This window comes from Sarcophilus harrisii, chromosome 5 (assembly GCF_902635505.1).
Source record: "Sarcophilus harrisii chromosome 5, mSarHar1.11, whole genome shotgun sequence".
Lineage (NCBI taxonomy): Eukaryota > Metazoa > Chordata > Mammalia > Dasyuromorphia > Dasyuridae > Sarcophilus > Sarcophilus harrisii.
Genome location: NC_045430.1, coordinates 179,148,900 through 179,166,579, shown reverse-complemented (window position 1 = coordinate 179,166,579; position 17,680 = coordinate 179,148,900). Strand labels below are relative to the sequence as shown.

Genomic DNA, 17,680 nt, shown 5'->3' with positions numbered 1-17,680 from the left:
CATAGATCTCATTTTGGAGACTGCAAAATTCTTGATGTAATCAGTATAACGTTCTATACAAACAAAACCATTTTTATGAAATTATTCTTCCATTTGAAGCCTGAATTCTAAATTCCCCATACCTATGGCAAACACTTTTGGTGAGCTTATTATGTTTCTCTATTTTATTCTTTGCTTGGTAGGGCCATCAGAGGATCCTCAAAAAAGTTACCTTTATTTGATCAATGAATTTTGTATGATCTTAACACACGCATAGGAGACAACTTGGAGGAGAATCTTTAAGGAAGCATTTTGCTCTATTTGACAAATGCTTTTTTATAATTAACAAACAACAAGGTGTTGTTTATTGTACTGGCTGGCTAATCTGGTTTCCAATATTTTTTGGCTTCCTCACTATGGTGATTGCTTTACATTAATGGTCCATCATAAGTGATGATAAGTCTGTGTTGATGTCTGTTCCTTTATCTATTTTCCTTTTCAATATATGGTTTAAATTGTTTAGGTTGAAATTGTTTTGATTACTTTTTTTCCCCTTCTAATGTGGTGTTTTTATTCTTGCTTAATTTAATAGCTTTCCTGTATATAAGTAGCTATATCTGAAATGACTCCCACATCAATACCTGTTATTTCAAGCCATAACAAAATCATATTTTGTGAGGTTATTCAGAGTTTGCCATATCTAGCATGTCCCAACTCCTCTTGAAAAAAGAATTAATGATGAGTATGAAACTTTTATCTTCATTTACAAGCTTTTGACCTATTTTGTTTCTTGATGCTCAGACATATTTTCTAACATATTTTTCAACATATTACTCCATGCCTACCCTTATGTTTAAGTCATGGAGTATAAAAATATGTTAATTTTATTTAGAATTTCTTGATTGCCCAGTTCTTTGTCAAATTTTCTATTTATCCTTTGCAACAAAAAAATCATTGAGTCATGGATTTTGAGCAGGAAAAGATTTTAGAGTTTTTATGTTTCTGCATCTATGCCTTTGTATTCTGTTCTCACCTCTACCTATTGGAATATTTCTTTCAAAGATTAGCTTGGGCACAATCTTCTACATAGAACCTGTCCAGATCCCTTTAATTTTTAGTTCCTCCCCCCCATCAAAAACATTAACATTAACTTAAATTTATGCATATTGTTTCCCCAGTTGAATGTTAGTTCCTTGAGAGCAATTGCTGTTTTCTTTTTTTGTTGGGGAATTGTATTTCCAGTGCCTAGAACAGTTTTTTGGCACATAGTAGATCCTCGGAATTTTAAAAAATGAATGATCTAGATCATTTATAGATGGAAAAAAATGAGGCCCAGAGAAATGACAGTAGTCCAAGATCACAAAGGTGATGGAGAGCTGGAAGAGCTGGGATTTAAACCCAAGTCTTTTTTTACTTCAAATCTAATGATTTATTTACTGTATACTCTGCTTCTTTTGGCAACACTTTCAGAGTCCCATCTTTATTTTCTGAGATAGGTCCCTATCAGATGTGACAGAACTCTTGACACTGAAGTTTCTTCATTCTTTTGATGAATAAACTAAAATTATCTTCACATTTGTCTTTTTGTGCTTGCTCATCATGAGCACTGGAATGTGAAGTGATGCTTCTTGTTGCCTTTGGACAAACAAGATAACCAACTTCACCAACATATTCATTTGCCTCTTCAAGAAAAACTGGTGAGCCATTCTTCCATTTAGTTGTAATTTCCTGAAATCTTCTGCTTTCATTTACAGTGCAAATGTCAGTATTGATGATTCACTTCCTCCAGTAATAGATCACCAAGTTGATAATTGAATAAGACTCTTTTATTTAGACTAGAGGACCAATATTAATGTTTATAGAGAATCTAAAAACTGATTCTTAAACCCACTGACCATTTTTCTGTTACCCATAGAGGGGGTAAAAAAAATGACATAAAGCCATTTTGTACTTTTCTTTGTTTTAAGGGTTGTCTTAACCAAATTCGTCAACTAGTAGCCAGTCTATTGATAAGCCTCTCTGCTTAGCTGGGGACCTAGATATAACAATATAATGTAACAATACAAGAAATGCCATTGGCAATCAAGTTGATTAAGCAAACATTAAGTACCTGTAATGTATAAAGCATTGTGTTTAGTACTAAATATATAAAAATAAAAATGAAACAACTCTGATGCACCTGTTAAACAGGTGGATGCAACTCATGAACAGAGAAGAAAATGTGAGATGATTTATGAAGGGAGATAATCAGAAAAGACTTCATGTAAGAGGTAGGACCTAAGCAGGCACACAAGGAATCTAGCAATTGCTAAATTAATATAACACAAAATAAATGTCATGAGTTCAGAGTCCACTGTTGACCAGAGAGATCTGGGAAGACTTCAAGGAGGAGATGGATGCAGAGGCTTTGGATAGAGGTAGTGAAGCGGGCAGAACTTTCTAAGCAGAAGGAATTGTGTAAGCAAAAGCAAGAGCATACAAATTGTGTTTGGGGGATAATAAATAAATTAATTTTACTAAAAGAGACAGGTTATGCATGAGAGTAATTCTAGAAAATTCTAGAAAAGTGAGCTGAAGTTTGCTAATGGAAACCTTGAGTGCCAAGCTAAAACAGATAGACTTCATCATACAGGAAACGAGCAGTCACTGAAAGATTATGGGCATGGAATAACATAATGAAATCTGTTTTAGGAAGACTAATCAAATTCAATGTACTGGATGGATTGATGGGGGCAAGGGGGCAAAAAAAACTGTAGATGGGGAAAAGTAGTTATGAGGCAACCATGGTAGGCTAAGAATGAGGCTATGAGGATCTGAACTATATATTAACAACAGGAACAGAAAAGAAAGATAAATTGAGAGATATTGGAGGGAAAAAAGATTAGAACTCAAAATTGATTGGATATGGTGGTGTATTTTTAAGATCAGTTGTAAATGTCTGTCTTCTGTTATACAGTTAATTATTGGATGCTACAATAAATGAAATAGATAAATGGATGGATGGATTAGTGGACAGAGAAATAATAGTGATGAACTCTAACAATGATTAACCTTAAGGTATGCTGTTTTTGTCTTTAAGCGTGGGAATAAAAATGAGATGTGATAGAGGTCATTGAGCATTTTGAAGTTCTAGTTATTTGGAGGAAATCATATGAAACCAAGAGTGATTAAGAGAAAAAAATAATGATATGTCAGTTTTGTATGACTTTGTAGATTCTACAATGAACTGTTGTCATAGGAAGAGGTATATTAATCTATTCATTAGATTATATCTTACGTTTTGTGATACTGTATCAAACTAACACCTTTCATGTAGAAATATTCTCAGGTTGAATAATTTCAGAGGCACATTGTAATGTTTGATTCATTATTTTCATTTAATCTCAAGCTTTTCTTCTTCCATGAAGCCTTCCTTGACTTTGCCTATTCATGGTGATCTTATTTTGAATTTCATTATCATTTGAGTATAAATATCTTTCCTCAGAATCCCTAACTTGGCATCATGTTACTCTGGAATAATTTTCTTTTTCATGTATGTATAACTTCAACTTTTCTTGTATACACCAAAGCATACAGCATGGTACTATGTGGGTATTAGTTGCTCAAACTAGTTGGTAGCAAAGTGACACCGTTGATAAGAATGCTGTATTCCAAATCTTGTCTTAGATACTTAACTTGCTGAGTGACCCTTTTATCTTTTCTCAAATGGGATTAATAATATCAACTACCTAACAGAGGTTTAAGGATCAAAAGAGATAGTAAATGTAAAGCAGTTCATAAATCTTAAAATACTACATAAATGCTAGCAATTATTACAAGTAATAAATGTTTATTGAATGAATGAATATCCACCAGAATGTGATTTGAAAGACAATATCATGTCAGTTTGTACATTCCAATAAAATCAAGTAGTAGAGATTTTTTCATATCTAATTTAAATATATATGTATATATAATAATAAGGCAATGATGTGCTTGAATGGAGTAAGAAAACATTGGTTCTATTCCAAAATAGGTAAAATGTGGTCAAATATATGTTCAAATAAATATAAAAATAAAAATTATGATTCCTACAAAAAATAAATTGATACTATCAGAAAACTGTAACTGAAAGCCACCCTGGACATGATCAGAATGTACAATTTTGTGAAAATAAATAACAATAGGGTACAGTGGCACTTTAATAAAATCTGTAAATAAATAAATATGTATATATACACACACACGTACATATAAAATATCATTTTACTTTAATATATTTGTTTCTTATTCTGGAGTACAAAACTAATGTCATAAGGTGATCTCTTGATGGGGAGAAAACAAGCTACTCATTTGACTGCCTCTCCCAGCAGCCCCTAAGCAATGCCAATGCCAATGCCTTTTCCGTTAGCATTTTTCTCTCTGTAGCAGCGGGGCCTTTCCAAAATAATATTGATAAGCTGAACTGGGTTTTCTAAGAGATTATCAATCTCATTCTTCCCAGGCTTCATATTTTCCACTGTTGAGAAACTAGCGTTAGGCAAACCTTGTGAGCTTTTGTTGAGAATACAAAGAGGTAGAAGTACTGGAAGCTGGTTCCTCTATGGTCTTAATTCTCATCAACATGTGACAAAATGGAGTCAAATAGAAGAAGAAAGGCAAATTCCTATTTTTGTCAGTACCTTGGACTTAAAAAAAAGGATGGTGACTCATAAAGATAAGATGAGGTGATGGGTATTACTCATCAAAATGCTTTGATTCAACAAATATTTATTGAGCTCCTATTACGAATAGTATGCCATACTAAGTTCAGGGCAAGTTAGAGGAGATGAAAAATAACTAATGCATAATCCTGTTCTCAAGAATATTATAATTTAGTTGGAGAAATAAGAAAAATTAACAAATATTATAACATAGAAAATGAAATGTCATAAAAATCTGTAAGTATCCTATGGGAGTTCAGAGGAAGAAAAGATCAAGTCTAATTGGAGAGAATAAGAAAAAGCTTGGTGACCAGAATGAAATTTGTGATATGCCTTGAAGGATCAATGAATTTTGATTGGCAGAGATGGGGGAAGGGCATCCCAGGAAGCTTGGAATACTATGACATCTCAATATTTAGTGGAAGAACAAACCATAAAGAGAAGAAAGATTCTATTTTTTTTCTTAAAATTGAATTTATTCTAAACCTAGATCAATAGGAATCTGCATTTTTTTTTTGTTTACTCATTCAAGGGCAAAAGCCATTGCATCTTTTCTGGAGTGTATCAATTTCCAGTTTGTGTTGAACAACTTCCTGTAAAGAACTCCACAGTCTAGTGCTCTCAACTAAGAAAACCTGTTTCTAATATCAGGAAATACTCAACTGCTAAATTCCATAATAGAGATGACTAGAATTGTTGATTATGAACTGGTTTTTGAAAAAAGTTCATATTCCCCGATAATAAACATTAGGCCTTTGCCCAACATTTGAAACCCTAAAATCTCTAAAGCCTGAATTTGAAATGTTACCCTACTCCTGCTAGCAAGATTATTAGTTTTTCAAGTAGATGATAAGTTTCTTGAGGATTCAATTCATATCATCAATTCCCTTATTGTCACCTTTCCATTCTTATCAAAGAACTTAGATGTGTCATAACTGTTGGTTGTAAAATCTGATGATTAAATTTTCATGTTTCTTAGTCCATCTTTTTTTTACAATAGTGACCTTTGCTTTAGCTAAAGGTACTGAGACATAATAAAATTAAAGTGATGGTCTGGCGATTAACACTAAAAAGATGATGGGTCAGGAACCCATTTTCCCCCCATTATTATTCCTCCCAAAGCCTTCTTGAGTTGGATAAAGTATAAAATTATGTGCTAAAAGAATAAATATGCCTAGATCCATCTTAAGTTGAAAGCACATGACAAGAAAGGCATGGTTAGATCAATGGTTTCTTTTGAATATTAGAGCTGTAAAAGAAATTGAAAATTATCTGGCTCAAGTCCCTCATCTTACAAATGAAGAAACCGAGGCTTAGCAAGATTAAGTGAATTGTTAAGTGGATAAATGAATGGCAAATCCAGATCAAGAACCCAAAATTTCCTTCTTCTAGGCCAATACCCTTTTCATTTCATCATATAAATCTACTTTCTTTTCCTCTAATTAAATAAATGCATTACATCGGAGACTATCTGCCCAAGTATAAAGCACAATGAGTTCCATACAATTTATAAAAAAATATTAAATACCTACTATATGCTGAGTACAAAGCTAGGAAATGAAGGATACACAGTTATATTGATGACTTTAGAACAGATTTTTTTTGGAAGGAAGGGAGGAAAACATCATTCTTGCCTTAAAATATATGGAAGGCTATCATTTGGAAGAGATATTAACCTTTTGTTTGATTCTGAAGCGAAGAGCTAGAACCTATTAATTGCAAATTTTAGTTTAATACAGGGAAATAAATCCTAACAGAACCATCTAAAAATAAAGTAATTTGTCTTGGGGTGGGGAAGCCAAGGAGAAGCTAATAAGTTCTTCCTTGGTTAACTCCAAGTGAAGGTTGAATGGATATTGGATCTATTTTAGAAGGATTCATACTTCATATATGGGTTGGACTATATTACCTCTGAAGTTCCTTTCAATTCTTGAGATTCAATGTGAATTGCCCTTTAAGAAACAAACTGGGGACAGCCAGGTGATACAATGGATAGAGCAATGGCCCTGAAATTAGGGGGAGAGGGGAGAGAGAGGAGGAGGAGGAGAAGAGAAAGAGGAGGAGGAGGAGGAGGTCAAAGACAAGGGGGGAGAGAAAGAGAGACAAGGGGGGAGAGAAAGAGAGACAGAGAGAGAGAGAGAGAGAGAGAGAGAGAGAGAGAGAGAGAGAGAGAGAAAGAGAGACAGAGAGAGAGAAACTATATATTTCAAAAGTATAAAATCTTAATGTTTTCACTTATCATAGAAATTCATTTTTTCATTCAAGGTCTGGATCATGTGTTACCTACTTTGATCCTTTCAACTAAAAGAGATATTAAAATTTTTCTTATAGAACTTCATCTAGTTCTTTTACCCTCTTATCACACTTTGGATGATGGATTACAAAAACCTGCCTTGTATTAAACTTATTTTGCATGTATAATGCTCCTTATTAAATCACCAACAAATAAGGAAAAAGGTATTTTGTTTTTCATCCTTCTATCTTCAACACTTAGCATAGTTGTTAACTTCATATCCTTTCTGCTTGAAATTATCTTCTTCTAAATTTCCATTTCCTGGTTTTCCTGGCTTTCTTCAAATCCCAGTTAATAATTCCCATATTCTACAAGAAGCCTTTCCTAATTCCCCTTAACTCTAGTGCCTTCCCTTTGTGATTATCTCTAATTTATCCTGTATATATCTGTTTGTATGTAGTTATTTGCATGTTATCCCCCTCATTAAGGTGTAAACATCTTGAAGATAGGGACTTGTCTTTCCCCCACCCCATCTATGTATCTCCAGCACTTAGCACAGTTCCAGGCACAGAACTGGAGCATGATAGGTGCTGATTGTTTTCCCATGTTGTGCCTATATTAGAAGCTTTATAAATGTTTGTTGAGTTGATTTGAATTACAAGAAAATATCTGTGGTAAAGTTTTATCCTCCTTCTTACACTTGGGTCTCAGTTTCTATAAAATTAGGGGTTTGGAGAAGAAAGTTTCCAGCTCTGGATCTGTTATCCTAAGATCCTGTAATTCCTTGTAGACAAATAAATCTATCTTGACAAATTAAGTGGTCAGCCTCACCAGTCTAGTCTGCTTGGCCATAGCCATGAAATAAATAAAGAAAACCAGTAAGGAAAACAAATCAGAATTATTTAAACAATCAGGATGCTATACAAAAGCAAGAAAGCATTTAAATAATGACACTAATTTTAATACTCACTCCTAAAATACTGATCTACATAAAAATATAGTGATTAAAGTACCTGGAACCTAGCCTCTATCTCTAGCAATTGCTTTTGAGGCAGAAATTGAGCCTTTTTGGTACTGTGATTTCTCTTTTCAATACTATGGGCTGAGAGTTTTGGGTGAAGGATAGCCTAGAACTAGGTAATTATTTAAAATATTGTTATTAACTGCACTAATGACAGATTTGATATGTTTCTATGGCTCCAGTTTATTTTTAAGTGCATTATTTTTCATTTTGGGGTGTTTCAGTTCCCTGACAGTATAGGACATTGGAGCTGAACCGGTTAGCAAGCAGTATTTTTAAAGTCCCCGTAGACTTTAAATGTCAACCTGTGAGACTGCTAGGGTTTGGAGAATACAATAATGAAGGAGAATTCGCTTTCTCCTTTAATCCAACACTTCCCCAAACATATACTAAGGGGGGTCGGTGAGGCTTTTCTTATCGATTGTTTAATAGCACCAAAGGCTGTTTCTTTCAGGCTTTGGGCCAAGAATATTATTTTCGGGACTAAAGTGGGGTTGGGCAGATTTCCCATCCCATCCCTTTCTCTAGTCCTGGGCAAGGCAAATTATAAACAAGTGGAGCAAAACTAAAGCCTCAGTCTACAGGAATCCAGTGTTTCCTCCTCCTGTTCTCCTAAAGCGCCAGGGCTGATGGGATAAGATGAAACTGTGATGATGAAGCATCTCAGGCCGTGAATCATTCCCTCTCGTGGTCCGGCTTTGGGTTCAAGCTGTAGAGCTCTGTGTCCATCTCAGCTGGGCTGGCGGCGAAGACCCGCTCTCCCGTTCCACATCCTACCTCCCTGCCCATCTCCCACCTGGGTCGCCCTACTTACCATGGTCCCCGAGGTGGGTGTCACCCGGGATAGGAGGGCTGCCACCTGTCCCGCTATAAGGCGGCTCTGGGAGAGCTGGGTTGCCTCCAGCCCCTCGGTACCGGAGATCGGGTTCCTCCCCTCCTCCCCCTTGAGCTCCAGCCACCGCCGCTGCCTCCTTCCATGACACAGCAGAACAGCAGCTGCTGCAGTAGTCCAAACCCAGTGGCCCAGGAAGCGCAGCAACGCAGGAAGGGCGGGGGGCGGAGAGGAGAAGGAGACGTAGAAAGGAGGGGAATCCCCCACTCCCCTGCTTCTAGAGCACCCGTTCCCTGCCCACCTACAGGGGAGCAAGGTGGGGCTAGAGCCTCCCAGGTGAGAAGCAAAGAGGCCAGAGAGAGGAAGGCGGTGAACACGATGGAGCATAGGCAATTGGGGTCACGATGGATGAAGACCTGCTTGAGGGGATTCTGAACGGGAACCTCAGTAGGAGAAGTGTTTTCATCGAAGATGTTGGTGGGCAAGGGAATTGGGTAGGCGACTAAGAGAAAGATAGTGCTTCTGGGAAGTCAGAGAGGTTCGAGGATGGTGGCGGTGGGGGGAGGCAGAGGTGAGATGAGAAGGTTTGGGAAAAGATGAGCTGGTGGAGGAAGGGAGAAAGGGAAATGGAGAGCTTTGAGAGGCCCGAGTTAAGATGCTAGTAGATTAAGAACTCAAATTTAGTGCCAGGAGAAAGAGAAAGGGGATATAAATATGAAAGAAAAGCATTAATTAGGGAGGGGGGAACCTGTGGGAACATTTTAGGATATGAAGTGGTGCAATGGAAAAGTTTTATCACTGATGTGAAATGGGATAAGGATAGAGTCAGCCTGAGGGGAAAACTGATGGAAGGATGCTCCGAGCTCCTCCACCTTAGAGTTTCTGCTAAGTTTTACATAATTCCGTCTACACAGGGAATATTTCTTATTTCTCTCCTACAAAATACATAAGGCATCATAGCATTAACTTTGCGGGGGGTGGGATGGGAGGTGGAGGGGGAGAATGACATTCTTTCTGAGGTTTGAAATTTTCTGACAGTGCAGAGGTATGTGGAGAAATAAAAAGTAACAAGAAATTTGTGATCCATCAGTATAGAAAGCATATGAAACTGAACTTCCTCCATCAGCGCAGACAGCAAAGTGCCCTCCGTTGATTAAGATTCCCTCTCCATATTTCCCCTCCTCTTCCTCTCCTCCCAGTTTCCTAAACCCACCAAGTGAGAACACATTTTGAGAACTAAAAAGTTAAAATATTGGGAAAGAATATGTCAGAATGTTCAAATTACCGAATACATTCTTCATTGTTTCAAAGGACATTCATAAGTCCTCTTGGTAGAAATAGTGCTTCCAAATCTAGCCTATATGAGATTTTCCCTAATTTTAATATAATCAAGCATGAAATTTTTATATGAAATACGTTTTTAAAATGATATTTCATCCCACAAAGACACCCTAAGTATTTTACAATGTTGTTTCACTTATCCGAAAGAAGGTGGCCAGAAAAATAACTGAAAAGAAAAAGTAACACCTTAGTTTCATCTGTACCTTCCGGGTCATATCTGAGAACTTTGCTTCCTGACACAAACAAGTTTTTACTGCTGTCAGCACCCAAACCCTAATTTAGCTGCGGAAGAGAAAAACTGCATTGCCTTTTGCCTCCCTCATGCATCATCGACACAGTTACCGGGGGGATTCTAATTCTAGAAAGCTTTAGGGCTGGTAATGATGCGTTCAAGGGAGCCTGGTTATTAGTGTTGTAGTCTTACTGTTTGGTCGTTGCTGCTCCACCACAAATCAGATTGGAGTTTCAGAGGGAAAAGTAAAATTCTGTTTTTGTCTTATTTAATTTTTTTTATTTTTCAGCCTTTTGAAATGACTCATATCTGTTGGGGAACTCATTACGGCCAGGGAAACATAAAATAGGAAATACTGAGATGTCATTTCTAACAGCGTGTGGGTTTTGTGAATGTCGGAAGGATTTAAGGAAGCACGGCTCTTCTGTTTAGTGTAATAAGGCACTCTTTAAAAGAGAGAGAGAAAGAGAGGAGACTGGTCCCTAATTGTTGGTGCGCCCTGGCTTTTTCTCCCGCAGCCCCGGGAGCCCCTCGAGGATGCTGCGAGGTGGGCTTGGTGGGTGGTGCTGAGACCCGCGCTGTTGCCGCCGCCGGTCCTGCCGCTGCTGTTGTTGATGCTGCTGCTGCTGCTTGCTGCTGCTGCAGAGTCACGTGGGAGTCCCCTTTAAGTTTCCATAGAGAGGCCTCTCCGGTGTCACATGATGGACATGATATAATGAAACAACATTGTGGAGCGGAGAGCATTCGGGGAGCCCAGGGCTACAAAAACAAGTGAGTGAGAAGAGGTGGGAGGAAGAGAAACTACGCCACCTCCCCTGCAGACCAGCCCACACGCAGCAGCCGCCTCCGAGACGAGGAGGAGAGGGGTCCGTCGTGGGGGACGAGGGATGGGGGAACGGGCAAAGGGTGGAGGGCAGGGGTCCTCAGCCCCGCATCCTGAAAGTCCCCCTCCCCCAGGAGCGGGCAGACACCAACTTTCCTCTACTAGCCTCCTCCAGGACTGCACCTGTCTCCAAAGTCGCGATAGTCAAAAAGGGGAAATTCTAGAAGAGGAGCCGCCGCGATACATGCGCATCTGTTTTTTTCCCCCGTTTGCACTTCGCTCACATGGAAGAAAACAGAAGGATTTTTAGCAGCGTGTCAGTTACCCGAAGGTAAGTTATTTATAGGAGGCAAAGCTGGTCCAACAGGACTTTGGGAGAAGAATTTTCTTTCCTTCGCTTTAAGGAGACTTGCCATGTAATTTAAAGAAAAAGAGAAGATGATGTCGGGAAAAGGCATCTTTTAGGCTCGGTTTCTCGGGTGGATTTTTTTTTTGGGGGGGGGATGTACATGGGTAACACTTTCCCCTCCTCTGGCTTGTGCTGCCCTCCTCCCCCCTCTGCCCCTTCCCATTCTTCAGCGCCCCTCGGTTTTCCCCTCCTTTTCCCCAGAGGGGTCCCGCAGCCCCAGGAGCCGATTTGGGGAAGCCGGGAGAGGGAAGGTGGGATTGGTGGCATCCGAGAGGGATTTCGAGGTGATTTCGCCATGTTTGGGTGGCTAAGAAGACTTTGGTGCCCCCCATCCCCCCAGTTAGGTGGCTTGATGCCACATGGCTCCTCCGGAGCTGCTGCTGGGTTCAGAAAGTGGTGGCTTTTTTTTTTTCTTCAATGTCCGCATTCCAGCTAATGTTGCGCAGATAAAATTCAAACTTGAGGTAAACAGAAGAGGAGGAGGAGGAGGAGGAGGAGGAGGGGAAGAGGGGGGAGGGAAGGGAGGAGAAGGCTGTTTCCATTTCAGCTACCCACCTCTCCACCCCTCGGAGAACAACATCCCAAACCTAGGGATAACTATTTCATTTCTTTCCCCTCCCACCCCCACCCTCAACCTTTGCTGTCAACAAAAATAAGGGGAGGGAGGGGGCGCGCGCGTCCGGGGGTGGCGCCTTCGCTCCCTCTTGGAAAACCTTCGCACCACATCCCGGAGATGCCTCCCTCATTTTTGCTTCCTTTTTCCTCCTTTCCCGCTGGAGAGCACGAGGGTGCCTCGCCTGCCGAAGCCCCTTCGCACTTTGCCCGGGCAGCCGGGCTCTCTTTCAGCCGTCCCGGCGCGCAGGGGCGGGCGGAGGGCTCCGGGGCTGGAGTTTTGCAGCCCGGGGGGGCCACGCCAGCCGGCGGCAGCGCTTCGGATGCTGAGCAGGTGTGCGGCGGCCGAGCCGATTTCCTTTTAAAAATAACTTTTTTTCACTTTTTCCCCGTGCCTTTTCTATGTGCCAGGACGGTGTGGGAAGTTTGCGAAACCTTAAGGGACCAGGGACGGACCTTGTTCTCCTCGGGGCTGCCAAGTATCCGGGAGAAGAGAGCCTCCTCCTCCTCTTTCCCAGCCCGCGGGGATCGGAGCGAAGACTAGGTGGGTGGGTGTTCCAGGGCGGGGATGGGAGGGCTGCTGACAGCTTGGAAGTCTTCCCTCCGGGTCCGCCTGCCTGCCCACTCCCGGCTTCTCCCACCGGCCTCCATCCTTTACAAACGGACGGAGCCGGGGGCGAGAACGGAGAGCGCCCACTGCGCACACGCGGGCGGGGGTCCCAGCCCTCTTCAGGAGCGGTTGCGTCAGGGAGGAAGCGACGGACCCCTCGGAGGTGGGGAAGGACGCGCGTGGGGGGGAGCGGGCCAGAGGAACGGAGCCCGCTGGCCGGGGCCGCATCCGGGGCCGGGCCGCTCCCACGCAGGACGGGGGTGCGCCGTGGGGGCGGAGGCGCGTCCCGGAGCCCCGGCCCCCGGCGGCGGTTTCCGGGCGCGGTCCCCGGGGGCAGACTCTGCCGCTTCCATTCCCGGCAGGGAGAAAAGGACACGGGCGGAGCTTGAGCGTAAACAGGCTGTCAGCCGCCCGCGGCTCCCCGCCCCTGGCTGACGCGGGAGCTGGGTCCTGGAAGCGGAGCCGCCGCCGCCGCCGCGACCGGCGCTGCCGTCCCCCGGCGCGCGGCCGCGGCCCGGTCCCGCCGTCCCTTGGCGGCGGCGGCGGCGGCGGCGGCGGGCGTGCGGGCGGGCGCGGGCGCGTGCTCGCTCCCGCGCCGCCCTCCCTCCCTCCCTCCGGAGCGCGCCGCCGACGCCCGGCTCGGCCGGCCTCTGTTTTTGTTTTGATGGGACCCGCGTGCAGCTGACGCGTGTCGAGTCACGTGTCTGCTGGGTGGGAGGGGAGGAAAAGAGGGCGCGTTGACGTCCGTAAGACCCTGCTCCTGGCGGGGGCGGGGCCGAAGGCGGGGGCGGGCCCGGAGGAAGAGGGTAGTTAGCGGTGGTCCCGGAGCTGCCCGCATCCTCCGGCAGGTAGAAGCATCCCGGTAGGGGCCGAGCCGGGCTGTTCGGAGTGGCGTAGAGCCTCGGGGTAACTGACGCCGGGTCCCCCTATGCTCTGCGTTCTGGGGGGCGAGGGAGAGCGCTCAGAATTAACGAGAGCCTTGCGTGTGCCGCCGAGCGACAACTGACGCAACTTTGTTACTCCGAACAACTTCGGAGGCTTAGTCCGGGGGCCCCTAATGGCTCAAAAGGAGGAGGAGCAGAGGCTGGAAAAAGAGAGATGGGGGGGGGGGGTTCGGGGGACGGGGTTGCGCCCGAGCCGAGTGGGAAAGGAAGATGTTGGTCCAGCTGTTTGTGGCAGCCTCCTCTTAAGGAAAAAGTGATGTACATTTCCTTCCGTGAAAATGTACCCCCATCAACTTGGGTGAACGCTGCGTTAAGTCAAATTGGGAGGCTAGATGTAGATATCCACACTGATACACCATCACACTAAGCTTAGTTAGGGAAGAGTTTGCATATTTTAAAAATAGGTATTATATATACATATATGAATATATACATATATAACGCGTCCTATAAATATATACACATGCATACAATTTACATAACATGAATATGTATAAATATGCAAATATGTATATATTTACATACAAATATATTTATATTTATACAAATATATGTAGATATGTATTACGTATATATATATATACACACAGAGAGAGATGAATGTGTTTACATCTACAGCTAGTTTATATATATAGATACGTACATAAAGAGATGTGTATATTCGTATATTATATATATATATATATATATATATACACAGATATGTATATGTATGTTTAAACATGAATATATACATATATGTATTATGTAATATGTGTATATGTATATGGACATATACTGGGGTATTCCAAATGTCTTAGTGCAATTTTAAGCTATTAAAGCTTAACTATAAAACTGCATTAAGACTTTTGAAACACTGTATATAATTCAAGGGGTCTTAAGCACATTTGGGACAAGTGAGCTTTAAAAAAATTTGGTTGACCTATTTAGATTTTCATAGATATATCTGTTGTTACATCATTTAAAAGTTTGTTATACTTCCATGCAACGTGAAAATTTGCAGCACAGCTGGGTGTGTCAGAGAGCAAGACAGGAATGTATGTGGTATAGCACAAGCTGTATTGTGGAACTCTTGAGGAGAAAATAATTGGGTCACGCTGTCTGTCCCGGAACAAACATTTCTTTTGCCACGTATGTTTTGTAACCATTTGGGCTGAAACAAGTGATCATTTATTTTTGTAAACACTTGTTCACTGAGAGCTTGCATAAATAAGGTCTCTTCAAATAAAACAGGGTAAAGAAAAGTTTTAGTTTAAGGTGTTTATGTGATTGAAAAGAATTTCCAAATGATGAGTATTATATAATGGATACCTTAGTCTTTTGAATTCCATTGCATCCCTGACACTTGCCTTTAGGTGCTATGCTATTTACCAGATGAAGGTTAGAATGCAAATCTGATTTTCAGGTCCCAGCAATCTCGTGGGGTAACAAGATGGAACAATAGAGATCTAATAGATATGTGCCTTGTAAAAAAATTTAAATGTTGATTTGGCATATGAATTTTGTATTGGTATCTTACAGTGCCCAAACCTTCTCATTTTCAACCATTTTAATCTCTTTAGTGCTTTAGCATAACAATATACTAAGAAAAAAATATGGGTGGCTTTAAATAGCAAATACAGAGTTCTTTGGTATACGTTGTATTTTGTTTGGTTTTTCCATGAACGTCAAACTATGGGAATAAAAAGGAGAGGAAGTACATAGATCATGGCTTTCCCAGCCTCACTTAGATCTATTGATTACTTTTAGCTCCAAAACAGTTTTTTGGTTATAAGATTAATTTAACATTGACTAGGGAGAGGTACGTGGTCATCATCATTAAACTTTTTACCTTATCTGGGTGGAGAAAAACATTACTGCAGAAACTACCAGATCATCCCTTGTCCATTACTTGCTGCGTCAGAGCTTGGCGGCTTTCATTACGTGATGTTCTCTGTACATGTGCATAAGGAGAGGGGAAAAAATTGTCAGTCTTGCAGTGGTTACAATAATAATTAGGTTTAGGTCCTTGTAAAGAGGACCTAAGCATGTCCTTTATTAGTGTCATAGATTTAGACGTGAAAAGGACCTTGGGGCAGTTCTTAAACTATTTGTATTGTGGACCTATTTGGTAATCTGGCAAAATCTTTGGATGGCTTTTCATACTAATATGCAAAATAAAATACACAGGACCACAAAGGAAATCTATTATGCTGAAACAAAGTTATCAGTTTTTCATTTAGTAAAAGTTAGATAGCATGTTAAGAGACTGCTCAGAGAGTGTATTGTCCAACCCACTCATTTTACAGTTGAAAAAATACCTCAGAATTTTCTCTCAGCAAAAGCTGGAAGCAGGAAAGTTCAAAATCTGACTTATAAAAATTGCACTAAAACTTTTGGTACACCTTGTATTTTAACTAAGGACCTCAGCCAATGGTTGAAATAAATGAGTGGGTAATATTGAAGGGAAAAGCTCCTATAATTTATGTTAGATGTTGAAATCTCAGGCTGTGTATTTTATTGAGTGGGAGTTGGGCCAGTTGCTAAAAGTTATTTTATTTGCAGATTATAGGGGAAAGTAACATAGTGGAATTTTGTTGCTATCATTTTTGATTTGGTGGTTCATTCTTGATGTAATGTTGCAATACAGTATTTTTCTTTTAGTATAATAGAGAAGTTTATTAAGTTTATATAAGTTTAGGACTTGCTCTATTTTTAAATCTTAATAACTTAATTAGTTAAACAAAATAAGATACTGCTTCATAAAAAATTCAGTTTATCCCTTGAGGGTATACATCTGGTCATAGGCCAATGTATTTGATACTGTATTATATACTTTTTATCTGTTTAATGAATCTAGTGATCTATTTCTTTTTAAATTATGTCAGTTATCTTGTAAACTTTCCACGGAAGTAATGCTCTTGATTCTTTCCTTTTTTTGGGGGGGGGGGAGGAGAAGTGCAGAAGTTGCTAATCATAATGATTAATTTTCTAGCAAGTGGATTAGAGGAGCTGCATTAACGAAGTTGTTCTTTATGCTTTTTAAATAAGTGGGAAAATTTGTCTTATTTCTAACCCTGCTTCTGAGGGTGTATTATGAAACTGGAATAGCAGCATAAATATCAGTTACTGTCTTTATTTTTACATAATTTTCTTCTTCTAGGAAATTAAAAATTATTGATGTGAAGTACGTCTGGAAGATTACAGACTTAGACTTGTAAGCGCTCAAGAGATCATCTGGTTCATCTTTTATTTCCCAGGTGAAGAAATTGAGAGCCAGGGAAGGGAAATATTTACCCAAGTTCTTACTCAATTATTATTAGTTTGTTGATTTTTATGATTTCTATTATCAAATACATATTATTTGTTATCCTTATTTGGTAGCTTGAAAAACCTCATTTTAGAAAATTTCATAGTCAAGTTAATAAAATGAATACGTCTGCAATTTGAACCTACGTCATTTAAATTATTCTTTTACTTTGCTTCGTTAGCCCATGTTTCTATTGATTCAGATGTAGGGTCAAAGTCAATGATAATGTATAATATTTAGACTTGTACAACCAAAGATAATTTTGAATAGATATGAAAAAGAGATCCAAAATATTCTTTTCTCTCATTATCAGTGACAGTGAAAAATCCAACTTTAGTGCAGAACAGTAGAATAGAAATATTTATTTTATAGGCTTCTAAATCTCAGTTTGTGGCACATCTGACACCCAACTTATAATCTCTTCAAAGAGGATGTTTATAACATGAACAGAAACATTTTTAACTCTACAGACTATGACTACCAGAATTTGAAATGTTGATATAAATAGGTAGGAGACACATAGCATCTGTTTAGAAGTCTAAGATTGAAAATCCTATAAGTTTTATTTCAGGTGATAGGTTCTATTTTGGCTGGAAGATGATGTAGTCTAATGTGCATAAAAGTGAAATATTTTTAGAGTGCTGTATATAATCAACTCCATCACATGTATATG

At 40.3% G+C, this 17,680-nt stretch overlaps 1 protein-coding gene across 1 annotated transcript; it reads left to right on the top strand.

Annotated features, from left to right (window-relative positions):
- The first annotated feature begins 11,427 nt into the window (after nucleotides 1-11,427).
- LOC116419529 (cuticle collagen 13-like) lies at nucleotides 11,428-13,163 on the top strand. The gene is made up of 4 exons (XM_031940221.1): nucleotides 11,428-11,474; nucleotides 11,754-11,836; nucleotides 12,332-12,498; nucleotides 12,576-13,163. The coding sequence occupies exons 1-4, from the start codon at nucleotides 11,428-11,430 to the stop codon at nucleotides 13,161-13,163; spliced, it is 885 nt and encodes a 294-aa protein (XP_031796081.1).
- The last annotated feature ends 4,517 nt before the right edge of the window (nucleotides 13,164-17,680 follow it).

Bases quoted from the DNA above. Each gene is read 5' to 3' on its own strand.
- LOC116419529 (XM_031940221.1), top strand. From the start codon at position 11,428: ATGGAAGAAAACAGAAGGATTTTTAGCAGCGTGTCAGTTACCCGAAG. The intron at 11,475-11,753 runs GTAAGTTATTTA...CCTTTTCCCCAG, and splicing joins AGCGTGTCAGTTACCCGAAG to AGGGGTCCCGCAGCCCCAGG. The intron at 12,499-12,575 runs GTGTGCGGCGGC...TCTATGTGCCAG, and splicing joins GCGCTTCGGATGCTGAGCAG to GACGGTGTGGGAAGTTTGCG.